General features: G+C 35.4%; 1 protein-coding gene across 1 annotated transcript in view; it reads right to left on the bottom strand.

Moving 5' to 3' along the window:
• Positions 1 to 239: 239 nt before the first annotated feature.
• Positions 240 to 27,604, bottom strand: part of RAB11FIP2 (RAB11 family interacting protein 2) — a 32,288-nt gene continuing 4,923 nt past the window's right edge. The window contains exons 2-5 of the mRNA XM_005520782.3: positions 20,758 to 21,200; positions 19,605 to 20,064; positions 8,448 to 8,493; positions 240 to 4,841 (exon numbers count right to left, since the gene is read on the bottom strand). Coding sequence (XP_005520839.1) covers positions 4,614 to 4,841; positions 8,448 to 8,493; positions 19,605 to 20,064; positions 20,758 to 21,200 — 1,177 coding nt within the window. The 3' untranslated portion in view covers positions 240 to 4,613. The remainder of the gene's footprint in view (positions 4,842 to 8,447; positions 8,494 to 19,604; positions 20,065 to 20,757; positions 21,201 to 27,604) is intronic.

A 27,604-nucleotide genomic window follows, 5' to 3' on the forward strand; every position in this document is an offset into this window, starting at 1 on the left:
GATAAAAAAGACATACAAATTAGGACATTTAAGAATACTCCGGTTTTTTCACTAATTCCAAGTTTTGGACAGTACTGAGGGGATTTCCTTTAATGGCTACCCTGCAAACATCTGGGATATTCATTTAGAGCTGTCCCTAAGGAAATACCCCTCTCTGTGCTCTGAGAGCCTTAACACTGTGGAGTTTAGGAGTCACATGCTTTGCATAACACAGATTAATGGCACAATTCAATAAATACTGCGGTAGTGCATTGTGGTGCTTTATTAGTGTTAGACATGCAATACTTATTTAATGAACAGAAATTAAAATATTAAGATAACATTTTAATAAAATTAAATGATCTGAAGTTGCAATAATGGAACAAAAATAAAGTTTTTCATGCATTCTAGGTTTATAGTTCTCACAAGTGCATATAGTTATGATTCTGTACCATTATTAAATGTGGGCAAACTACCACTGATTGCACAAGACAAAATAAAACCCTTAAGTTATAAGTAATGTTCCTATCTTTTACAGACTTTGAATATAACCTGGATTTTCAGCTTTTTATAATACATCGTAATACAAGACATCTGGAAGCTTCTAAGATGAATAGGAATGGCTCAACCACTTGTAACATACAGTGGCTTCTTCAGCATAGAAATTATAAAAGACAAAGCAAATGCCCACCATGCTTTAGGAGACTGTGACCTTTTCAACAGAAACAAATCTCAAACCCCTTCATAAACAGATTAAAGTGCTACCTATTGCATATTAAATACTTCCAGTGACTGTATCAAAATTTTTAAGTTATAAATCCCTGAAAATAGGGTTTCCTACCGGAAGTGCTGACAGACCCTTAAATCTAGCATCATGAACACAGCAGTGCTATAATCCTTCAGCAAGTACTTCAAAGAAGGGGAAGAGAGTCAACATGCTCTGAAGCCACCATTGTAAAAGCCCAGCTAATGCCTCTATCATATCTACAACAGCAGTGGTACATGAAGAGCAGAAAAGCATGAGCTCACTTTACATACTTGATGTAGGACAATAATCTTTCTTTAAAGCTGGAAGTGTAAATAAACCCCCAGTGCAGCAGTAAACACAGTAAGACAGCAGTTCTCTTTGTTTTAAGATGCATCTAAGAAAGGGTATCCTGTACAGAAAGAAATGCAGGCTAGGATCTAATGAGCATGATTTTCATCAGGTCCCCAAATCATGAAACCTTTCTAAATACAAGGCAACATTTCCACAGCTGGAAAATTACAAATAGTTCCTGACACAAAGCCAACAGCAATAAATGCAGTTATAATCTAAGGAGAATTCTACATTCATTAGGAGGTGGAAAACCAAGCTAAACATAAAATACAGCAGCAAGAGGTAACATATATAAATATTAAACATCCTTCTTGAATGGCAGAAAGCTTACATTTCTGACTTACAACATTAAAGTATGGCCTTCATATTTGTCCTTTTAAGTAAGCAAAATACATGGCTATGAGAAGAGCTGTTTCAAAGGATAATTTCAAAGTATAGTGCATGCATAAATGAACTCTTATGGTAATCTATGAGAGAAAATACCAAAATAATATGGAGATGTTCAAAATTTTCTTCCCTGTATTTTAAAGGGCAAGAAAGAGTGACCACAAGTTTTCATGTTTCAAATGATCTGAAAGAAAGTCCACAATTTTATCCTATGGGAAAAACAAAACTTTCTTTGTTTTCAACATGAACTACTCTGTATGAAAAGTTTCCATTTGAAAGCTGTATGTTTCAACAAATACATGTGGGGTGAAGATGCTTTTTAAAAATAGTCTCAGAATACAGGAAAAAGCTACATTTTTTTTTCTAAGCAGAAAATGATGTGTATGTTATCTTTCAAGAATTGCTCCAAAAGCAGCCTGTATCTTTACCTATGAACTATAAAAATATCTTTATAGCTGTTAACATCCCATTCTGCCTCTCAGTAACTTTACATTTTCCTAAATTGCATTTGTTGTTCTCCCCTCTTTCTTGACAAACTGTTAGAAACAAAAGGTGCTTTTATTCACTTAGAGATCAGATAAAGACTAGATAGCACATTCAAAGCCTCACTAAATTTCTTCACTAATGCACAAAAATTGATCTTTTCGCTACCTTTAATCTGCTTATCGTTCTCGGTATGCAAATATGTCAAATGATCTGCTTTTAGTCAATTATGCAGTTTGATATTCTACATTTACATTCTAAAAGAAGTGATTTCAGAGGTGCTAAATATAGTAGAGTTTCATTTTAATAATTATAAGTTGGCTTGCATGTGAGAAGTCATTGGAGCACATTCTCTGGTTAGTGCAGTTGTTAATCCTCAGTGGTGTGGATGATTTAAGCACTGTGGATACTCGAGATGGTCTCATACCAGTTAGCTGAAAATGAGTGTGGAATTCAAAACAATTGCAGAACATTTCCTCATCAACGACATGAGAAAACTGCTGGCTTCAGCCAAGCATTTCAAAATGTTTAAGAACTTTTATGGAAATACTGAGTAACTGAAATACATCTTGGTGTAATTAGAAAATGAAAATCCAATTGAGTGTAAACCCCAACTTCCAACAGCAAATGCACCATAAACCTAGTACATAAACTTTGGCACTTTGAATACATTACAACAAATTTACAGTCATCGAGATCTTAAGTGGGTCAAAAGAACATTCATGTAGTTTCTGAGGTACCAAACTTGATACATCCTTAGGCTGACAAAAGAGAGACTGCCTGGTATGGGATGGATTTCTGCATTACAAAATACAGATGCAGAGCTCTACAGCTGGACAGGGCTGGGATCTCTCAGGATCCATCCAGGCACAGGGATCCACACTCAGAGATCCCACTGATGGGTTGGGAAGTCTGGCTGCACACATTTTAGGGACAGTGCTAAATGGGGATGGGAGGTAGTTGCTAAATAAAAGAAGAAAATAAAGGAGAAAAAGTTAAAAATAAGTAAATGAAATCTGAGAATATTTGTTCAAAGAAGATTTTTTTGTAACTAGAATAATTCTGTGCTGTCCTACAATACTAATGTTGTCAAAAGCAGTCAGAGAGAATTTTCCCAACACTTCCACATATAAGTATTCAAGATATTACCAATTTCTGCAGTTTTAAAGATGAAAAGATATTAAAATCTTTTACAACAACAAGAAAAATATTGGAATTTAATTTCAAGCTTTTCTGGTCACCTCAGCAGCAGCCATGTCATGGTGCTGTAAAAAAACCCCAACAGATCAGGTGCAGAAACAGAGGAGAAGACAGTTATCTTACATACAAATCTAAGATATTCTCTGTATATGCTTTAAATAGCATTTTACTGTTTCACAGCAACAGAAAATCCAATTAAGATTCTTATTAAGGAAATTAAAATTAAAATCTATTCATCTTAATATTTAGAGGGTTCTCCTACAGTATTTTCTCATTATACCTTCATTATATTTTTTCCAATTCATTGAATAAAAGATACCTTTTTCGTACATCATTTTACAAACAATTATTAAATGTTCAGGGAGATATTTACTACATTCTTCTTTCATTTACCTCAATGAAAACTGACTTTTAGAACTATATACATGGAATACAGACATTTATGATGAAAAGCCTAAGTATTCTATAAGTGTTAAGCAACATGGCCTATTCCTAAGGGCATATACTTTGTTGTCTTAAGATTTAAAAAGTTAAGACACATATATCATGTACAATTCAACCTTAAACTGATTTATCATGTCTATTTAAGTCAGCCTCTTCACTTCTGCTACATATTCATTGCAGGAGAATTTGACTGAACAAAAGTATTCATTTCTTTATTCCATACTTGAGTCCTCTGGTTGTACCTGACTCTGTGAACTTTTAACACATAAAGAGGCATGCAGTAACTTCATATGAAAAGATCCTTAAAACAACCTGTCATGAGCTCACTTCCAAAGTTCACTCGTTATACACAAAATTCAGCATTTAAGTGTAAAATAACTGGTTCCAGCATGTGCCATGACAGAAATGGCACTTTTTTTTTAAATATTGTTATACAAAAAGCACATTGTGTAGAATACAGCATTTACTCTGCAAGGATTGTGCATCACTGTTTTCCTCTAATATGTGCAGAACTACATTCCATTGCAACAAACCACACTTAGGTTTAGTAGAGTACTATGCTGGATTGAAAACAGTGGTCTGGATGGCATGCTGTAAAAAAAAGAATCAATATATTTGACTAATACCAATAATCATTCAAGAAAACATTCATAACAGCACAGGCTTCCCAGATGAAACTGCCACATGGTGAACACTAAGCTATGATATAAACTGCATGGACATATTTATTATGTATTATTGACTCCATTTTAAGTATTCTGTACCTAAATGTATTTTCAAAAAGAAAAAAAAAAAAAGTTACCTAGGTAATCTAACAGAAAACAACTTTTGGCAGCCCCTGCTAGTGTTTGGATTAAAAAAAAAAAAAAAAAAGGACAGAAAACAAGCCATTGTCTCTCCTCCTCATTTTCATGGAATTTCTTAGGAGAAAAGGAATGAAGAGAAGTCAAAATATTAAAGTGTGATCTCCTTCCACTAATGTATTCAGCAGAAAGTGAAAGTACCCTCGAGTACCGCTGTCTCAGCTTTTGGAAAATTTGCCAGCTTTCCGAGAAGGTTCATATGGCACTCTGAGAATACTGGGCGTTTCCTCCATCACTCGTACCAGAAGATTGTCAATGTAATCCTCGAGCTCACGAATGTGGGTGTCCTTCTTCTTGAGCTGCTCTTTGTGTTTCACCAGCTCCTGCAGAACCTCCTCATAAGTCAGGTTTCGGTATCCTGCAGTGGCATCAAAAGGATTTCCTTCCTGCAGGTAAATGTAGAAAAACACCAGATTTTATTAAGCAGTTCAGTGTTCCCAGAAAATTGATTTGTTATTGCTTTTTATGTGCATCTCTTGACATGAAAAACAATTTTTTTCAGCAACATCTCTGTCTGCTGCAGTGTTTTTCCCTCCGACATCCCCACTGAAGCAGACGACTGGAGATGGGCTGCCCAGCTGGATGAACATTTCCCACTCTGTCATCTCAGAAAAAAATCTTCTCCATGAGGTGGACACACAGTCAGTGTGTCAGAGTGAGTGACCATACGAGCAGGGACCACAACAACAGCTGGCAGGTCCATTTTGGGAAACCAACCACCTTAATTATATAATAAAAAGAGAAGAGCCCTGAGAATTCAACTCCTACTTTAACTTGTCTGAGTTTTTGCCTCTGGAGAGCATCACAGCAAAGCATTTACCCAGCTCTGAATGACATCAGCCCTCATCTGTCTTTCATATTCATATTTTTAGTCACCAGTGGTTCTCCAGGCCTTGGCTTCTGAATCACATAATAAAACTTTCAATTTTAAATCGCAGGTGAAAGTAAAAGATTGCATCTTACTCGCACCAGAACACTTAAGGCAGAAATAAATGTGTACTTATAAAAGACCTTGCTTTCTTTAAAGCAGGAGTGGCCCAGAATTAAGGAGTAGGGAAAAGAGAGTTGTTTCTGTCTTGATTTCTGATGACTCAGTAAGTGCAGGTATGAGCAGAGATGGACAAATTAGTCATCTTATAAAGGACAGCGTGTGATCCAAAAGACTGTAAACTTGAATGTCTTCTTTCATGTTGTTTTGTAAAAGCATCAGCACTGCCAGACATGTTAAGCAGCACACTTCATCTCATTCAGAAATGAAAATATTTAGAAAATATGGAACCCAAAAGATCCTGCATCTCTAACAGGGCACAAGAGATAGCTTTTGTTCACAATAGAAGTTTGTAATTAAAAATTATAAAGCTTGCACTGCTAAGAGACACACCACATAGCAGCCAAACTCTGTCTTTTTCCATGTCCCATTCTTTTCTTTCCATCCAGCTCCATATTTGCACATTGGCACATGTCGACCCATTAAAATATGCAGCTGGCCTAAGTTTTCAGAGGAACCTAATTAAAAGTGATGGTGCCCTGCAAATAGGCTAAAGTGTGACACATCAGCCTCTCTCCATCAATTATACTCTAACAGTAGCTCTCAAAAATATCTGCTTTTAAGGGTTTCTCTCTGCACTTGAGACATCTGATGTCACATTTATGGACGTATATTCAGTATTTTAAATGTACCAAGTAAAGGGATGGTAAGTAATCAGTAACTCCCACTTCATTAAAATGGCTAACCTGATGGAATCTTTAAATTGGTTAGTAATTGATTTTCAATCAGTATAGAAGAGAAAATAACTTCACTTGATGGTCATATTTTTAGCACATTTTATTCTATGAGAAGGAAATAAAACTTTTCTTTATTAAAGTTTATTCTTTTTACTAAATTTTTGTACACATTGGAGAAAATATCATTAGCACTTATATGCCTGAAAGCTAGTGTTTCTCTTATTTTCTGATTTGGCAAAGGAACAGGAATTAAGGTGCAATAATGTTTTTAATTATGCAATCAAGTTTACTGGAAAATTGTGTGTAATATACATGCTTTAAAGATGCTTTATCATACACATGCTCTGTACACATCTTGGGTGGGGATAAGCTATCACATTAATTATGCAAGAAAATTCTAGCTGAAATATGCTAGTATTTAGAAATCAATATTGTTAAAATTAAGAAGATTGGGTATGTTCAGATTGAGCCAGTAGGTGATATTTAAATGTATAAGGAACACTTATTTCTTTACAAAAATAGGTACCACAGTTTTAATGCATAAGAATAATCTCAAAATGAATTTTTAAGAGAAAATAAAAGATTCTAAACAAGCCATGCAAAGAATGATTGTCTCAGCTACAAAACCCTGTTGGGGTACACGCTGCCAGCCAGAGGAGACCTCAGATAAAGTGAAGGCCTGGCAATCCTTGATCACCTCTTCATTGTTCTAATGAGGAATTCTGCTCTGGGAATATCATCTAAACTACTTTCACATCTTTTGTCCTACTTACTTCATCTTCCTTTCAGTTCTTAATTAGGCTTTAAAGAGCTCACGCTGCCCTTTCAACTGGCTACTGCTCCCATTTAAACACTGCTTTCAGAGACAGGTGTTGGCATCAGAGGAGAAGACATACAAACATAATTACAAAATAACATGCACAAGGAAGAAATATAATAACTTGGTGAGGGCTATTATTACAGAATCGAATAATAAATTACTTCAAACACCTTAGAAAGCAATCCTGAATATTTAAAAAGAAATTCAAATGGTTTCATTCAAAACTATGGTTGAGATAGAGATTCTTCCCCACCTAATTTGTATTTTGCATTAAATGAGCGCCACTTCATAATCCTACAACTGACATTTAGGATGGCTGGTATTCCAAAAGTAAAATCATCAAGGATTTCTTTTATCACCTTTAAATCCTTTATATAAAACAATTCACATCTTATTTCTTAAAAGAATTAAACTGATGCTTTTACCAGCAATAAATTACATGATTTGCAGTAGTACATTTACAAGCACATAGAAACTGTAATTATGGTTACTTTACAGACAATGGCTGCTAAGTTAAATCAATTTTTTGATGTCTCTTTTTGTCAGAGATTAAGTAACTGCCTGGTAGAATTCAGTTTACTATCTGATCAAAGGCAGCCTTCAAATACTCTGACATCTCCCACCAGCTACTTACATTATAAAAACTTGGGCATTTACAATAACATCAAATGTTATTACAAATCATTTACATAAACCAGCAGAAAACAAACAGTACAAAGTCATATTTGCTTGTGAAACTTGTTTTCTATATATTTTAGAGATTGAAAACAAACCCACTTTTAAAGATGTCATCTATTCACAGAAAAAATTCTAGTAAGGCCACATTTTCCGTCAAACAAAGACACTGCCCAGGCAATCTGTGGATTATTTTTTGTCTTTTCTTAGTACACAATTTATTCTCAGTACTTTCAGAAACAAGAGCATTTTGAATAATACCTTCTAGTATTTCTACTTTTTAGTGTTTTCATCTGTTCATTTCTTATGAGTATTATTAATCCTACCACATATCAGGTCATAATTTCAATTTTGATCTGTCTTCTGAAGACTGCCCTCAAGTCTATGATTATAGTGATGGTAAACTCCTGTCTGGTCAATTAATAAATCACTGCCTAATGCAGAATTCCTCACCTGACCATTACTTCTCTAGAGACATCTAAACCACTCCCAAAAATTCATGTTTTAGGAGTTTCTTACTTTTTGTGCAAAGAACTAAATATTTCCTTCTTCATCATATCACAGCTAACCCCATACTGAGTGCAAAATTCTTCTTTATTTACAAATTTACATTAAGCCTGTGCTTTTCTATTAAGATGGCAAGAAAAAAAAAACAAAAAAAACCCCCAGCATTTCCCTCTAAGTGGTTAAAAATAATAAAAGCTTATAAGCTCATACAAGTACCAATTAGTTGGCATTTACTGATGACTTTCCATAGAATTTCGTAACTCACCGTTTTTTTCCTGAGATCCTCAATGCCAGAAGGATTCACATTAAAACTGCAGGGGAAAAAAACCATACCAAACAAATATTAGCAGTGCACACTTCTTTGACCAAAATATCTGCTAGAATTAGACACACAGCTACAAAGTATTGAATGTGGTTTATCTTCTTAATTTGTTAAACTTAGGAAAAGAAAATATTAGAAATTAAAGGAAATTTTAATATATTTGTTGTTCACAATTCTTTGTATTTTTCATACTCTTTTTGTCATAAAATTTGAATAACTAATTAAGAAATTCAAGAAAGGCTATTATGGATTCAGCTTCCTTATCTATCTCTAGACTTAGCTCGAGCTTCTAAGCACAGAGTGCTACTTTAAATGAAATATACTAGAAACAGGTCCCTGGGATGAGTGATAAAAACCAACAACCAAACTCTACAGACTCACAAGCTGCCGGCTTTCATGGCAGCTCCTAGAGGACAAAGTTCCTGCAGAAATTCCACTGAGATCACCAGCTTAGGGCTAAGAAGCCATCTTCTGTCAGCTACATTTATTTTGTACTTAAAATTGAGTAAATAATCTATTATTTTATAAACCTAGTGATTATTGTGCATACCTAGAAAACAAAGCTCTCTCATAATGTTGATACTGATAAAAACAGCCATTGTCTAAATGTCAGGCTTAAGGAACTGTCCACTCAGACTGGTGTAATTATTAGCAAGTATCTTCAAAAATCAGTGCTGCTGTGTTCTTACGTACTTGCTACAGCAAGTTTGGAGAGAAAACATTCTCCAAAAATGTGTTCAGAATCTGGATATGGCTCACAAATATTATTTACTTAGTAGCAGCACAGCAGACACATTCTTTCACATCACAGAATCTGTTTTGTTAGACTGTGTGGACTGGCTTTGAGGGTGATGTGTGACTGAGAGTTACAAAAACATATATTACTATTTTTTTTAATTTTCAAGGTTTTTTTTTATATTAGGGAACTTGTACTTTGTGACTGTTCACCACTCTCTTATCTGAATTTATAAGCCATGTGTTTCATGATGTAAAAGGAGGGAAAAAATTTATGAACTAAAAATATGTAAAATATAAATGATAATATTTTCCTGTAAAGAATTTTTTTTTATTTTAAATTTTCTTTTTGTTTACTTTATTTTTTTTTTATTCTGAATTTTTAATTTCCAAAGCAGGAAAACTCTTGCTCACACAGAAGTCCCATAAACCATCTGTGGGCTGAGGGTATTTGACAGCGACAGGATTAGAGGAACAGTCACAATCAGAAACTCTGAGGTGTCTGAGGAATCAAGTCTGGCTAATTCCCATTCTACCTGTTTGTAACAGTGATCCCCTGCCCCGTTTGCTGGAGACCACTTTTGAATGAGGGGCCTTTTCCATGGGGTATTGTCCAGGCAGGGTCCCTCCCTCCCAGCCTCCTTTCAGCCTCACACTGATGTGTCAAACACATGATGAACTCGCTCCATTCATGGCTGCCTTCCGTGATCCCAGGACAAAAAAAATGAGTTAACTGAACTGGATCGAATTAGCTTGGTGAAAACCAAGAATGTCTCTATTTAACGAAGTGTGGCGTTAATTTGGGATATCTTTCTTTTGGGACTGTTTCCTCATGTTAGACAAGATATAGAATAATACAGCCTGACTGCTCAACTGGGTGACTTTCTGAAAGGTTAAAAAAGCAGGATCTTTCACAGCCTTGAATGACTTTATAGTTTCTGTGAAATAAGTTCTGGGACTCTTTTTTTGTAGTAGCAGCTAAAAACGAAAGCAGCAGTTCTGACTATGAGAAGCTGCGTTTCAAAATTAGAAGTATAAATCACTGGAAGTACGGACTAGTTGTTTGGGTTTTTGGTTGTTTTTTTTTTAAGCAGTAAAAAACCTGCAGTCATTTCTGTAAACTTGTGGACATCATAACCGCAATTACAAAAGAGACCATCTGCGTATTTTGCACGAAGAAATTTGAATACACTTGCAAAATAAAAAAAGAAAAGCAATTAAAATATCCCCCAATAAAAATCCAAATGCCATGAAGACTCATGCTTTAAGGAGATTCGTAGAAAATATACTGCTTCTCGAGGACGAAACAGGTGCTGAGACTGCATATAATAACGTTTTTCTAAATCAAAGTGTCTGCTAAGTAAGGTGGGAGCTCATCAGCCTTGCTGAGCCCTGCAAGGCTTCCTGCCAGTGCTCCCAGCCTGAGGTGAGTGTGAGCAGATACAGACTCCCACCACTGCACCCCTATTTCACTGGCTGAGGAGCAGGTAATACTTTCAAAAGAAAATTCTGTAAAATTATAAATGCAAGTTGGTGGAGTTGTCTGTTTGGTGTATTGAAATTCACCAGAGCATTTATTTTTTAAATTAAATTTCATCACAATAATAGACCCCAAAAAGTTACCCCCCTCACTTGATTACTGGCAATAATTAATAATTATAATAATTAATAATACAGGCCTCTAGGACTGCAGCCCACACTGCAGCCCACACTGCAGGCCACACTGCAGCACCACAGGCTTCCTTTGAGTAGCCATTCTCTTGACTTCCTAAAAGCATTCTGAAACTATTGATCTAAACAATTATAAAAAATATCATTGTTTTCTCCAGTTACACTCACAGTTCATAGTGATAGTATTAGTTATAATCCAATCTCAGTTTTTTCCCAAGGATTCGATAAACTGGCAGGGAACTCCTGCTACAGACGAAATTCATATGTTCACAGCTTGGGAAAAAATAATCTTTTTGGATTTTTGTACTGGTTTTTGGAGTGAGGCTTACTGTGAACAGTGACTGTGAAAAACTGGCCCTGTGGGATTCTATAATTATTGTTTGTCAATTATGTCCAAACTAAACTTGCTCAGTTTACAAGTGAAAAAAGTATTTCTTTTCTAATAAATGGACTTTTCATGTGCCTTATGTGCCTCCAGGTGATGTCTCATACTGATTTTTAACAGTTTGTCTCTTAGAAGTAATAAACTTTCATTCTCTCAGATCACCTTTAAGAAAGGAACTACTACAAGAGAGGTAAATGCTACCAGCAGAGATGAAAAATCAGCTGCAGTAGGATCATGGAAGTGACTCTGAGCCACCCAACTCACACATCACCCCTACCCTTCTCTAGGTACAACAGACTTCTCTAATCCAGCACAACAATTAGTCCTGTCCCCCATTCCACTCATCTGGGAATTCAATTAGTGTCCTTGACAGTTACCTTATATAACAGACATTTTTAACAGATTTAATCATATCCATTATTTTATTGTTCCATATTATTTTATGAACTTTCTTTTTACGTTTTTCTTGAATGGCAAATTTCTGGGGTTTTATTAGCTTAGATTTCAATTTTAGCTCATCTGACACAAGAACCCTTTTTTATCATCCTGCTCCTGAGAGGAGAAATAAAAATAGTATAAACTAATAATGGAGACAGATATACTGCAGTGCTGATTCTGTAGTGGTTTGGGTTACTATTTCATAATAATAGCAAGCATATTATTTTGTACTTTACTGTTATTTTCTCTATTAAAAAAAAATTAATTACAACTACATGAAGCCTTTTTTTTTTTATATAACACTTTTTTTAAACCAGTAACTAAATACTTCCATTCCATGTTGATAATTTACAGTTTGTATAGGAAGAATACAGTGGAGTTGAGTTCAGGATGTGTCACAAGCTCAAGTTTATGACGGCATCTTACAATTTTGTCTATTGAAGTTTAATGGTAGTTAAAAATTCAAGCATCAGGTCTAGTGGCTGCTTAAATATTTAGCTTCTGAATGCCTAGAGATTAAAACAAACTTTATCAAATCTTTCCTGTAACTGATTTAAACATTTTAGTGCCATTTAGTCTGACAACATAATGAATGGGAATCACTCCTAAATTATCTTCCATGGAAAGAATATTTTCTTAAGGAGCAAAAGCTTTTTACTTATCTTTTGCTATTCATACTAGTTACATGATAGTAGTGTATACAATTAGAAATTTAAATTAGGATATTTACATTAATCATTACTATTCAAAGTATTAAAATTTATGTTAACTTAACATTCTGTAAAATATCCATTATACCAATGAGCTAAGCGTGAGCTTTCCATTTCTTTCCTTTAATATGGAATGTCTGCATACAGGTAATTAGCAAAGCTCTGCCATACTCATTTTTCATTAGAGTTGAAATTCCTATTCCTATCCTACTTCTTGGTCTTTGGACTGATTCTTACTACAGTAACTACAGTACTTTTTTTGGGATTCTCACAACATGTATCAAAATTTTGAAATATTAGGATACCATTTAGGTTATTACTATTGCTCTAGGGAAAAGAACCCAAAATAAATGAATAAAATCAGATACAGTTAATGAAATTCAGAAACTTAGCCTTCCATAGAATACTGTCAGCCTGCTGTGCCTGGCAATGCAGAGCTCACTTAATATTCTGAGAAGGAATGACTGTCTTGTCTGGCAGCTAAACAAGTACAGAATAAGCATATTACCATTTATTTTGCAATTAGATTCTGGGGAACATCACTTAAGACACTTCACTGTATAAATTGGTCTGCTGTCAAGCCATGTTCTGTGGCCTTTTGGAGCTTGAGTAACCCCAGGAGGACACAAACAGAGGATCAGGTTTTGTGGCTATCACTGTATTTTCTTGATTAGCTAGAATTTTAAGTATATAAATATTTCTCCTTTTACTAGGAGTTGTGCTATAGAAAAAAAAGGTTTTTTTCTCCAGAGACCACTAAAGAACTGTTAGACTAAAAGTTGTGCCAGCATCTCCACTGGAAGACCCTATTATTAGACATCTCTAAGTCAACAACGAAGTATCAAACAAATCAAACAATCCTGAAACTGCATTTTACACTAAAACTTACAGATCCATTTTTGAATTATTAAAAGAGTAGAACTATTTCTCAGTTCTTATAATGAAACAGAAAAAAAGAGAAGTGCATTGCTATTACATAGTTTCTGCATTTGTTAAGAAAGAAACAATAGAACAAATTATTCTTTTTTAAAATGAAATAGAACAGGCAGTGCATTTTCCCTTGGGAAAGATAATATGCCTCATGCATCCTCTCAAAAAAGATCTCACATGCCCTAATGTGCACCAAGAGACAGTGAAAGCTTGAAAAAATCTTGTCATGCAGCCAGCAGGATGAGCTTTCCTAACAGTATTCCTAGAACAGTCAACTAATTAGGAGTGACTGATTGCTGGTGAGGAGTCTGCAAAAGTCAAGATTAATACTATGTATTTCTACAATATCCCTCAAAGAACTGATTGCTCCAGCTCACCTTAGTCATGTCCCAAATGCTGGGACCACTGCTTTGTAGGAGCTTTGTTAAAGATTTCATTATTCTCTTATCACATGCAGTGAGCTTTTAAATCAGATTATAACAGTCCTGGCAGGACAGACTAAGAATCTCTGCACGACTTCTGCTTGTTTTGTAATTTCTCTTTACCACTCATGTATCATCAATGTATTTCTCTTGTTAAAATAATGTTTCACTGACAGCTTTGCTGCACTGAATTAACAAATATTAACAGTCTAGAGTACAATTAAAGCACTGTCATAGTCCATCAATATTCTATCTAGACTGTAGATCACAGTTGACTAAAGTCTAGCCAAATTTCAGTGGAGAACTGAAAAAAAATATTCATTTCAAGAAAAGCAATGCAGAAGAATACTGGTCTTAAAATAAGACATCCTAACACTAACAGACGAAACAAAATTCTGAAAATACCATGAATTCACCTGATGTCATTTTTTACTAACTGAGAAATAAATGTGCTAAAATGTCTTAACAGACCTTATTGCTTTAGCAAGCACAGCAATATCTAGAGACCAACATTTCTGAAAAAAGCATGTGAAAAGTAGAAAGAGTGAATTGCATTGTACACTGGATTTCCTATTTGGCAGAGAAGTACAAAACCACTACAATCCTTTGCTCTCATCAGGCAACTTTTGGGGCTCATTCCAATGGAGCTGTTGCCAGTAACACTGCAAGACTGAAACCATTTAGCAGTGACTTTGATTATGTTGAAGTTATTGCACTAATAACTCACCCTCAGTGTGGTTTGGCATAACAGGTTTTACTTTAGAACTTCAGCTGACTCGAGACACGCACCTGATCTACTGTCACAGCTCAAGTGACAAGCAGGAACCCAGAGGAACACTAGGATGTTGCAAAAGCTTCTTTAACCACCTGACCATCAAATATTCAAAAGTTAATGTTAGCTGAAATGTAGCAGACATCAGCTGTTCTTCAGCCTTAACAATTTAATATGATCCAAACACATCGCTGTTATCAAAATCCTCCTGTTTTCACAGCATCTCACTTGTTTTTGAACAAATTTAATAATGACCATATCAAAATCCAGAGACATTGCTTATTTCAAACATTGCCTCCGTTGGGAAAAAAAAAGCTGCAGTCCCTGATTTGTTTGGAATGTGTGGCATTGAGGAGACAGGCAGCTCTAACAGCCACATGGGATGAAGGTGGGAGAGAGGCTGAAGAAAATCACCACATTCAGAAACTACAAGCAGAAAGATGTAAAAGAGTTGAAGGATTGGGTTGGTGGTTTGTGTTTTTTTCTTTTTCAGTTGCCAACTTGAAAAACTGTTGAAGTAGTAAGAGAATACAGGAAAAATAATAAATATTTTCATAATTTTTGCTCCAATTCAACAGTGATTAATATTATAAATATGAGCATTATTTGCAATTGTTACAGTGAATCCTAGCGAGGCACAAGTTTCTTTCTCCTCCACTACTCCATCTTCCAGGTTGCTTAGAATGTAACATACTTACTGTCACAACTTGAGATAAAGTATAATCTGTATGTAGACACGAGCTTTATCTTCTTTTCTCTGAAGTATAACAAAAGCTAGGTCAAGGAAATGCTACTTTAGAAGGGTTTTATTAATGCCTCTCTCTATTCATGTATACATATATGTGTATATACAGACACAGACATTATGTATGTATGTATATATATATGTACATATATATATATAATGTTTATTAGAAAGCTCCCAAACACAACCAATCCAGTTTCCTAGACCTGGAATTCGATCTGACTAGTAACAACCTGTCAGCTTTAAATATTGGACTATTTGTCTCCCTGTGTCCAGTGCCTAAGATCTTGTTAATTACCTAAACTCCCTTTCTGTAGGTCTTGTTAATTACCCGTCTCCTGTCTCAGAGGACCTTGTTAATAACTTGTACAATCTCTCTAAAAAGGTCCTAATAACACATTAAAATTAAAGATGCTTTTCTTTTAGCACTTGTCAAGTGGTGTAAATTGAGAAATTTTCACATCAGTTTATTAGCCTGTAGTGTAGTGTCATGTATTTTCCTAAACAAAAACAATTTCAGAAAAACGATGCACAAGCTTTGGTTATGGCACAAAACAATCTTTGTTTTCCAGGAGCACCCTCAGTTTCTTTAACTGTGTTCAACACAAAAGCCACGTGGCTTCTGACTGCAAATTAACCTTCTGAGAGCCACAACAATAGCAGGAATTGTAAGAATGAGTCCAATTTAAGGCAGTATAAGGTAAAAGTTTCGAAACAGTGCATTAAGAAGTACAAAACCAAAATTTTTATTGGTAAATGCTGGCTAAGAGCACTAGACATTGTTTGCTTAAAAACTCTTCATTGGCTCTATGATACAAGACCTCTGGAACCTACAGATTTTGTAGTATTTGCAAAACCAGCATTTTTTGTTTCACTATGAGACTCCTGCATTTTTAAACTGTCAAGGAATCAGCTCATAAATATCTCTGCTATCCTACAACAGACAATGGAACCCCCAATCTTAACACGTAACACTGCAATATCATAGCTACAAAAACATTTTAAAAATACTCATTTATCCACTCAGCATTTGCAGAAGGTACAGTATCATCCCTATTTTACAGATTTAGCCAAAGCCAGGGAACAAGGCTTTGCCAAATCAGAGATTAATAGAAATTAGGGGTCCATATTTTGTGATTTCCTGTCAATAAGTATTATATACAAACCAAATAGGTTTTGTTTTTCTTTTCCAAAATACTTCTAAAACCTTCTTGAAACAACTTAAACAACAATAATAAGTAATAGCAATAAAAATAAATAATAATTTTCAAATAATCCTGGCATACTTGCTTTTGGAAGGAAAAAAACATCCTACAACTGTTGCTGAACCACTCCTGTAATTTTTGGACCAGCAGCTGAAGAACATGTGGAAGATGTACTTATCTTCATTTGTTTAATTAGTAAGTATGAGTAATTAGTGACAGAGCATGCAGCTAAACACTCAAGGATGGGCTGGTGAAGGGCTATTCAGCAGCACACCCAGCTGATGTTATGAGCTGTTATTCTCCACATTGTTACTGCTCAGTCAACTTCACCAACCACAATTAATTAGGATGGACTCAAGCCTGACCTAAAGTTCACCAAAGTCACTGAAAAGCCTCCCACTGAGGTTAGAGATGTGGCTTCATCAGCGCTGAGAACCTGACATTCACATTACAAACATGAAGGATCTGGGTTTGGTTGACTTTTTTGGGGGGCAGGAAAGAGGATTGCTATGGATTGGGTTTCTTTCCTTCCACTTTGCTCTATGTCCAGCCTATTCCCACAGACTGGATGTCTTATGGCTACAGTGAGCTCCTGGAATAATTCTCCAGCAGGATTTCATCAGACAGGAATCCAGCTCAGGATGTCCCATCACCCAAACCAAGGCTTAGCTAAGTGGGGTTAACTGGAAAGATCCACCTGCAAAGCAAACACCTGATCCACAACTGAACACTAATTTTGGACACACCTTAATAAAAAATACACTGCCTGGTTTACTTGCAGAAATGGGATTCATCCAAAAGAGCTTAATAGCACATTGAGTAAATAAGAAACAACCCAAAGACTAAATTCCCTGTCTACATTTTCTGCATACTGAATTTGTTACCCAGCCTCATTTATTTTGTGGCCACATATTCATACAAATTCTTCCTTCAGTATTACTAGTTCAAAAAATTAAAATTGGATTCTATTGAAGAAATCCTCCACAGATAAAAGGTAAACTTCAACAGTAAACTTATTAAATATGCACATTTTGTATTAGTTTCTACTTCAAAAGAAAATAATTGTATAAGATACATCTGAAATAAAGTAAACTAAGTCTAAAAGGTTCACACAGAACATCATAATGAAACATACAAAAATCAAGAGCTTCCAACTTAACTTATTGCATGCTAGATATTATGCCATAATAGCTGTCTCACAAAAAAGGTCAAAATGTTTACTATTTGTGGCTTTTTGAAAATAAAATAATATCTATTTTTCTTATCAAAAGTTTATGTTTACATAAAAGTCAAGAACCAGTAAAAGGGACTCTCATACAAAGACAAACAAATGACTAGAGTCCTTCTGAATGGGCACTGTGATGAGCTTTTTAATTACAAAACAAAGAAAAAAAGTCCATCATGATTACCATTAAGTTTTATATTTATCAAGATCTTCTGCATTCAAGAACTTCAAAAGATTTCACTACTTATATCTAGCATCTGCCTGAATAGAGTGTTTAATTTAAAAAAAAATTAAATGCTATGCAATTTTAATTGTTATTTGAATTATTTCTCTTTAAAGGGACTTATTTAAATGGAAGTTTAACTTCTGACAAACCAAGCTACAATCTAACCTTACACTAATCCAGATAAATACTTCATTAAATAAAAAATATTCTAAGATTGTCTATAAACATGTTATTTAAGACACTAGGAACTGACTGGACTCGTAGAAGGCACAAAGAAGATAATTTGTTGAGGTCAGATGAGCTTCTAGCAACAAATTCTTTTCTACAGCAGCTCCATTTCAGTTCATTTCCCTAATTCACATCCATGATTAGTTTTGTTAAGAAAATGATTCTGTTTAAATCAGGAGTTCATGCATTCAAACCCATGAGAAAAACTGAGCTGGCACACAATAGGATCCCCCTGTTCTAAGAGAACAAGATAACAAAAACCATTTTTTTTAAAAGAAACAACTCTTGTGTCATTAATTAAGGAATTAACACACAGGAAATAGTGAATTTTTTACAACCATGTTTTCCATTTAAAACAGTGATTGATTTTACAGCCTTTAGATTCCAGTTTGAAGCATTTTAATTTCATATGCATTTTCTACCAAATTTAAGTCATTACACAGAAATGAATCATTACCTTGAAAAAGCAAGGACTGCTATTTTCTGGCATTTATATACAAAAACAAAAAAAAAAGAATGCAAAGTAATGAAAGTTAATTAACTTCTTAAACATTTATCTATTGTAAACAGTATATGTGGGTGGCAGTATATAAATATATATATATATATCTTTACACATGTATAAAGAGAGACAGCCTATCTTTCTCAGTAGCAAACAAAACCCAGGAAGGAAACTGTGGGTTACACTTTTTCTTAAGGAAAACAAGTAAAGCATTGATAGACAAACAAAGATTAAAATGGATTATTTAAATCAAAGTTGCTTATCAGCCCTGTAATTTAATTCATTCTGCTCAAGACATAAACTGCTGCCTTGTGCAACAATTTCAGTACACAGAACTCAGCAAAGCTGCAGCGAGCCAAATGAATTCAGGTGAGATAAGAGTTCATGTCGGTATTCCCATTTAGAAACAGAATGTTCTTTAATTCTTGTACTCTTACATACAGAACTTAAATATTCTTTTTTTTTTTTTCTTTCCAAATAGTGACATCCACAAGATTTCTTTTCACTACTCCCATTTGCATCACTCTTTTAGTTATTCAATTTCCTCTTCCCCTTACACTTAAAACCTTTCCCTCTCAAAACCTGATCTAGGGCAATGCTATAAATTAGCAACAAATGTTTAGTTAAAGCAGAAGACTTCAGGGAGAGCCCATTCTGAAGCACAAATAAGGTCTTCCACAAACACAAGCACCCAAAAGCCTTCACAGTACATATCAGTAATAAAAAAGTCACTTCAAAACAGAGTAAGAAACAATCAAATTACATAAAAAGTTCGTAACATACTTAGAAACAGACAAGCAGTGATATAAACGTGTATAAAGCACAAAGATTGTGTTCCTTGACACTTCACATTTTCATTTATATAACATGTTCAAGATATCAGATTGAAATACAGCAAAAACCTACCTTGAAGATGGCAACATGCTTGTAGGCTTGAAGTTTGCCATAAACGGATTAGTCGAATCATAATCAAAACTCTCCTGATGAGCTTCCCCAAACGCACTCGGTGATTTCAAGTCAGTAGAACTCTCTGATCCCCCATTGCTAAGTTTATCTAACCTCTTGCTATCTTTTTTTCCAGTCACTCTTTCAAAAAGACTAACTTTCTCTTTTTTCTCTTTTTTAATTTCTTTTCTGATCTCGACAGGTTTGGAAAACAGACTTATGTTTTGATCCCACGTTGCTGGGCTTTCTTCAAATGGATTCTTCTGTCTTGGCAGTGTAGCAAATTTTTGGGGTAACGAAGCACTCACATTAAATGGGTCATTTTGTGCTTCAAGTGCAGTTTCATCAACTGTGCTGTCAAGTTGGCTCATTTTAGAAGTATCAACACTTAATGTCCTTCTGTGTGGAGATTTTAGACTCCCTGCAAACAATCTGTCATTAGTATATTATCAATGAGACACTATATCACAGTTTATGACATGCAGAAAAACCATTTTAGCTTAGATCTAGAAGCTTTGCAATTGAGCCTCAGTTCAGAACACTGGTGAGTAACTAAGCAATTAAAAAGAAATAAAAATTAACAGCTGTGGCCTCGATTTCATGTTTCAGAAATGTTAATGGATAGGCACCATCAGAAATCTTTGCTTCCTGCATGAAAATGAAGTTCTACAGAGAAGACAGCTATGAGTGGTGTGCCATTCCAGAAAGAGATAATAGTATGTTGCTGCATAATAACTCTGAGCAATGCAAAGTATTTCCAGCTCTTTGTATAAATCAGGTTTAAAATTTGGTGATAGTTTTTGACTTTTTAATTAGACTTATTTCTCACGAGATACTACTTTGCCTAGAGTCCCTTCTGGAAAGCAATGTACTCTCAGATGAGGACATAATAAGAGAAAATGCTACATTATCATACATCATGAGCAATGTAAATTATTTCTAATGTTCAGAAACAGCAATTTTGAGTTACCAGAAATTAAAGAAAGTGTAAAATATAGACCAGCAATCTCTCTTAACATTTTGGCATTGTAAGTGCTTCATAAATTAGAGTAGCAGATTCTGAATGCTCTAATAGCAGTGAGCTGTAATTGTAATGGTCAGGAGTTTTACTTACCCCCTTCATCAACCGAACCAAAGGACTCCAGCTGACGCCTGAAGAGATGGGTGTAGCCAACAGTGCTGGATTTCATTTTCTCCGAGGAGACGTGTGGTCCTGTTAGATCTGACATGGAGTGAGCTGAGGACAGCCGCTGAGGTCCCAAGAGGAAAGGTTTTTTTGGTTTGGATTTCATTTGCACTTCACCACTACACACCTCTAGATTTGTATCAGGTATGTGAGTGCTCGGGATGATTGCAGAGGATGTATCTGAAAACGTCCCATCGTTTTTCCGACCCTTCATTTTGTCTTTTAGTTTAGCAAATGGGGATTTGGTTTTGTCCTTCATTGACAAATCAAACATACTTGCTGTCATGTTATTCCTCATAAACTGAATATTGACATTTATTTCTCCTCTGTCTTTAGTTCTCTTCCCTTGTCTTGATTCTAGGGGAAACCACCTTAAAGGAGAAAGAGAGCAAATTAGGTTATGTTTTCTGAAGGCTATCATTACCCTCTGGTTAGCTGGGTAATGCATCTGCTTAGAACAATTTAAAGTATGAAAACCCAAATCCTATATCAAAGATTCAGCCATTCCTGTGCTGAAAAACTTCTCTGTTTATATTTGTTTTCAAAGAGAAAACTTAATAACTAAGCAAGAGGAAGCTCTTTACAGTGTTCACCAGTTTCAAGATCAACTCTGGAAGCTGACCAAACATCATCAAAATTAAGGTCTTCCATCTGCTTATAAAGGAGACTTTATACTTAATTATAAATACAGATACATTTTATTTTCATTTTTTTATAGTTTTCAAGTGTTCTTTATTTAGTAGTGATGCATATTAATGTATTCTATGTGGCAACTACTTGATCTAGTAAACTTTTCTCCTTGGATTTTGCTCATTTACATACTAGCGAACATTTTCCTCTCTTTTCTTCCTTCTAAGAACTGGTTAAGATTTATGACAACTGCAGCAACTCTGGCTAAGAAATATCTGAGAGCCATGAAGAGCCAGCTACCATTTCAATTCTGCAACTGCCTCCCCTCTGAATGCTGACAGTAACTCCACAAGTACAACTGTGAGCACGTAGGTGTATCCAACAGCATCCTCTCCTTTGCAGGTCACCAGAAGGATTAACTTCAGAAATATTTCCTTTGGAACCATGACATAAATCCCCACTCCTTGAAAAGAGATCAAAGGTGTGATCATCTGTTTCAAAAAGCCAAGTGTGCTTCTTTGCCAGGTCCAGCAAAAGCTTTATGATTATCCAAGTGTCTTATTCATTCCCTATTGTGCTCCATTGTCCCATGGAAGCATCTGCAGAATTATGGCTCAATCTTCCCTCCACAGCTTCACCTAAATGAATGACCAACACACAATCCCTTCTCCACAACCATCACCAAGAGTCTTTCCCTATTTCAAAAGGTCACAAGGGCATATTTCAGATCCACCAGCTCCAAAGAAGTGCTCTAAACCCATTGTCAGGAGAAATCCATGCAGACAGACACACAACAGTGCCTTACCACCAGTAACTTTTGAACTGTAGAGGCTAAGAAATTAAATTGTCTATTAACACAGATACAAAATGGACTATACAGTTATACATACATTACTCAATCCTGCAAAATACAGAAAAAAGAATGTCAGGAAAGGAGAAAAATAGCCCACTGTTTATTTTCAGATTTCATAAATATATTTTAAAGGGGACAGCTGTAATCAAATTTTCAGGCATTACATGTTTTGAGTTGAGAAAATATTTCCAAAAGTGACACACCAAAGACATAACAAAATAATAAAGACTATTATGCCTTTTTTGTTGTTGTTGCTTTGTGATGTTCACAAGATTTTATATTTCATACTAAAGTAAAACAATTAAGAAATATCAGACCTCCTCTGTATTCGCAATGAACAACATGGATCCAGACCAATAGACCCAGAAGCAGAAGGATAATTAAATCTTTAGGAAAAAAGTTTTTCTTCTGTTGTGAAGTAACTTCATTTTTATTCTTTAAATGAAATACAAAACCTGGAATATGTGTCGGAAGAAGATGGATGGTTTTTCCTTTTAGTTAATAATGTTTCACTTCTTTGGTAACTGATTCCAGAAACACTTTAAGTCATCTATAGAGTTGTTACAGAAAACAAAAACAGAACCAAAAGTCAGTTGCCTTTGTGCTACATAATATTGCAAAAACTGGAAGACAAGATAGCCTACTTGCATTAAAACTCTTCTTTAAAAGAAAGTATGTTCACATATTCCCTTAAAAAAAATACAAACAGTACCCAGCCATAATGAGCAAGCCTTGCTCAGACAGCTCCTGTGCAGATACAAAACCCTGACCAAAAACCATCCTGGACCTGAGAAAGTCCTCCCATGGCTCCTCAGGCACACACTGAACACACACCAGCACAAATAATGCTCATGAGGGTTTTAAGAAACATAGGAGGCAGAAAGGACTTCAGTTTTTGACATTCAAATTTAATGGCTCAGCCTACACTGTAACAAAACATTCCCTTTTTCCCTCTCCTCACAGGGTTCAAACATTAATACTCTATCTCTGATAAAACTGGTGCGTTTTTCTATGTTTCTGCTTCTGAATGGTCAAAACCTTAAATTGATCCATGTCACTTGTCTTAGAACAAGAAGACATAAATTCTTAAGCTTTTTCTATGGGGAAGAACGTAATTTATTTTAAAAATTCATTTAACCCAATTATTGTCACTCTTATCACCAATCACCAACGCTCTGTCATTACCTGCACTCACCTGCTAAGGGTAAATTCCATGTACTATTTTGACACTTACCTCTTCTTAAAGAGAAGCCCACGACTAATACCTTGCCTTCATAGCTTCTACATTTCTTTTCAAAGTATATCTTGAACAAGTTGACATTAAAAATAAGTTCAACTGGGAAAACAAAGAAATTCTCCTTTCCCTAGGAAGACAACAGAAAGTCCTGCTGGAACCAGGTTCAGCACTGCTACTGATTCTAACAGAATTTAATCAAAAACTCTTTTACTCCAGCAAAATTCCTCTGGTCTTCAGTGGAATTTCTATTTGAATAATGATTGCTGGATCAAATCTTTGTATAAAAGACAGATATTTAATTTTCATTGGCATTTCAAGGAGGTTTCTTTGTTACCTTGGAGAGTTTATCTTGTTTTACTTATAATGAAGGCTCCATATGCTTCAGCTCATAACAAGACAATATGAGAGGCAGACTCAAATCATGATTTTCTTCAAAATTCAAAGGCAACTAATTACTTTTTTAAACAGATGAGAACAAATGGAGGTAAATGCATTTATGTGGAGCTGCACGTGAATGAGCAACTAAGTCTGTAAATGTTTCTCATTAGAATCTGTTTTGACAACACATGGGTGTAAGCAGCAAATAGAAAAAACAGCTCTATACAGGAGAGAAGAAAGAATCGGGAAATGAAGTCCACTGATTTCAGATAACAACATTTGGGTCCTAAAACACTAAATTCCATTATACTACTGCCAATTTAAAAAATTGAAATGTATTATAAAAGCCAATAAAACTTGCTATTTTGGTTTTGTTTACAGTACTTTTAGCCACAATAAATGCTCCATTTGTCAAGCTGCCATAAGCTTATTCTATAGAAAGCCTGTACAAAGTAGGAAAATAGCCAATAACATACATGAACAAAACAGGGTGGCTTTTATGAGAGCAGATGCCCTTTTACTTAATAACCAAATATTACATCCAGTCTTGCAGACAGTCTTTATTTAAACAGACCTTGTACAAAGTCTGGCAAATTTTTCCAGCTTCAAAGTAAGCCCTATTGCCTTTGGAATCACATTCATTCTTCTTGCTCTCACCTTCAAATGTTCTGTAGGGCAATGTCCTCCATACACCCCCTAATTTTGACTTTTTCCCTATGGCTTCCATCAGAACAACCCTTGCTTCTTTCTCTCATCTGTTTTGCAGTGCACTAAGGGGCTTTGCCTGTCTCGCACAGGTTTCTGTTAATTTTTACATTTAAGTATTTTATAAATTGCTGCTCAGCATGCCGACAGCTTTCTTGAATGTGCAAAGAGAAGCTCAGTGTGCAAGGCTAGATAGGAAAAATCCTGCTGACCAGGCAGCCCTGAAAAGCTAAACCCCTATGTGAAGCAGTATGGCTACTTTCTACCCATGAAAAAATTAGTTTATTTTGGCCACACCTACAATTAGGGGTGGGAAAAAGCAAGCGCTGGTAACGTGTGCAGTCTTACTAATAATGAACCCTTCAACTTAGGGAAGACAGACAGGAAGGGTGAAGGAGAAAAATGAAACAAGCTACTAGAAATGAGCAAGTTACAAAACCCTGGCCTATTTAATTTGAATAAGTAGTGACCTACAGACTTTCAGCTGGTTTTTTCCTCCCCTTTTCTATTTGTCCTCCAAATCTGCCACAGAATCTGGCACTTGCAATTCTTATCCCTCTCTCTCCTCTGAAGAAGCATCACTCAGCCTGTTCTGCTCACCATGTAACAGGGAGCAGGATGGGCTAACTGCATGGGTAAGAAAAAGCACTACCTAATTTCAATTACACTTTAATTATATACTTTGACAGCTTAAAAAACCACTGGGTAACTTATCTATCAATTTCAACAGGAATTAAGTGTTCCAGCCAGCACATTCATCCTGTGAATGACAGTTGATCTCCCAACTCTGTCTTCTGGACAGTGCCAAAAATGGAAAGTATTGAAGGAATTTTCCCATCTTTCTGCTTCTCAAATACACCACTCTTCCCTCAGTCTACCACTAATTATCTGTTGTGCTGATCTAGTTTTGCTTTGCTGAAAAACCCAAAGAATTTTGCCAAATCTTTAATTCAATTCACAAATTATTGAAGAAATTTTGCAAAAAGCCACATAATCATCACAGCATGCGCCAAGACCTCTGACCTTGATTTTACAGGCAAAAATCAGCATCATGATCTGCTACACATCAATGAGAATTTCCTCTACAGGCAGATACTTCTAAACCTACCCCTATAAAAGACCACCAGAATTAAAATGACAGAACATGTCCATCAGCTGTCACAAAAAAGAAGTTGATGACTATTGTCAAGGACACACTGAAGAAACTTGTATCACACAAAAGCCCACTAACATAAATGTCCAGAGCTAACTGATAAAAAACAACATCCAAAGCCCAGAACTGTCTGACATTTTCATTTAGCAGCGTATGCAATTTGGAAAATGCAGAAGTATGTTTTGTGATAAATCATTCCAATACCATACTGAGAGGCTGCCCCAAAAGTCAGCAAGTAGGAAAATTAAGGCAAGGGGCTAAGCACAGCAGACTACATCGTGTATGAAAGGAAATTAAGAAGAAAATAAATTATTTATTAAAATAAGTGATGACACTCACAAAGATGAACACTCTTACTTTCTGGAAGCCAACTGAAATGAGATATTCAAAGCAGTTTAAAATAAATATTACAGAGTGACATTGTAACGCCACAAAACATATGGGAAATGACAGCTATCACAACACCCTCACTATGGGGTTTGCTAACATCAGCTGGTATCAAAGTCATTAAAGTGGTCTTAGTTTACTTATTATTTTGGCTAAAGACCACGTGTGAATACTTCTATGTTAGAAAAAAACTAATGGAAGGTATAAGAATTAAGGCCAGTTATTTGAGTGTGTGTGCAAGCATGTGTATGCGTGCACAGAAAATGGAGAAGCATTTCAATCCAGATGGCACTTTGACTCAGAGTTATGACTTATTGAGAGGATGTGCATAGATTTGTTGTCAAAATTTAAATGCCGGGAATATTACTAAATAATTTCAAAATATCGCTATAAATCCATAAAGCTACAGCTGGGCAAAACTTTGTTTTCTCCCATAACTATCTTTCTCTTTTCTTCACTTTTTCCTTCCCAGTTACTACTCTTCCCACTTTTGACTTGAGCAGAACAAGGTTTTTCTCTTGCTTCAACCACAATCAAGATATTTTCTGTTACACCCTGCCATTTCCACTATTATTGAAGTTCATCCCTTAAAATGTATTTTTCTTGTTTAAATTTAAGACTAAAAATGAATAAATAATAGTGTGTTATGTTTTGTAGAAATATTATTAAAATGGCTCCCACTCATTAACAAGCACTGACCCCATATATTATCAATTTACTAGCTGCTTGCTTGTTCATAATTCCAGATGTATTTGAAGCCTCCTTCTTGCTTTTGCTGCTACAGATGAGAGAGAGGACAGAGCAGAGGCAGTTGAAGAGGGAGTTTATATCCAAGACAGAGGTTGCCAAGAAAGAATTCACATTAATTTGGAAAAAGTCACACCATTTGCATAACTTCCAGGAAGCTCAGCAGCACTAAAGTCAGTGCCTACAACACAGGGTACTGATCATGGTCAACCATGAGGTGTTTTTGTTTGCTTGCTGAGAAGCTCATTTTGACTCTTTTTTATGATCAATATAAGTCAAGAAGTATCCTTAGAAAAGGCCAAGATTCCTTCACTGTGCTATGCTCAAGCAAGCATGTTTTTAGCAAGTGCTGCAATTTGTGTGTGTGAAGGGGAGTGCTGGGGAGATATAGACTCCAGGGAGAAGAGGAACTAAATCACAAATAAAAGATGTCTTCTCCAACATTTCAGTAAGAAATAATAACTCTACATCACCTGCCTCCTCAAATTTATAGCATTCCAAACAAGTGTTACATCTTAAATCAGCTGAACATACAATAAAATGAGCTGTGCAGGAAAGCTCATAAAGGAATGGACAATAAACGGTGTGGAATTAGAGAGTAACAAGGATAAAGCAAAAGCTGAGGAAATAAGTAACATTGGGAAAGTTAACAGCAATTTGTTCTTCTAGTGCTCATTTAGCGCAC

This window comes from Pseudopodoces humilis, chromosome 9, assembly GCF_049639895.1.
Source record: "Pseudopodoces humilis isolate 2021_Gansu_Grassland_sample_001 chromosome 9, ASM4963989v1, whole genome shotgun sequence".
NCBI classification, from domain to species: Eukaryota; Metazoa; Chordata; class Aves; order Passeriformes; family Paridae; genus Pseudopodoces; species Pseudopodoces humilis.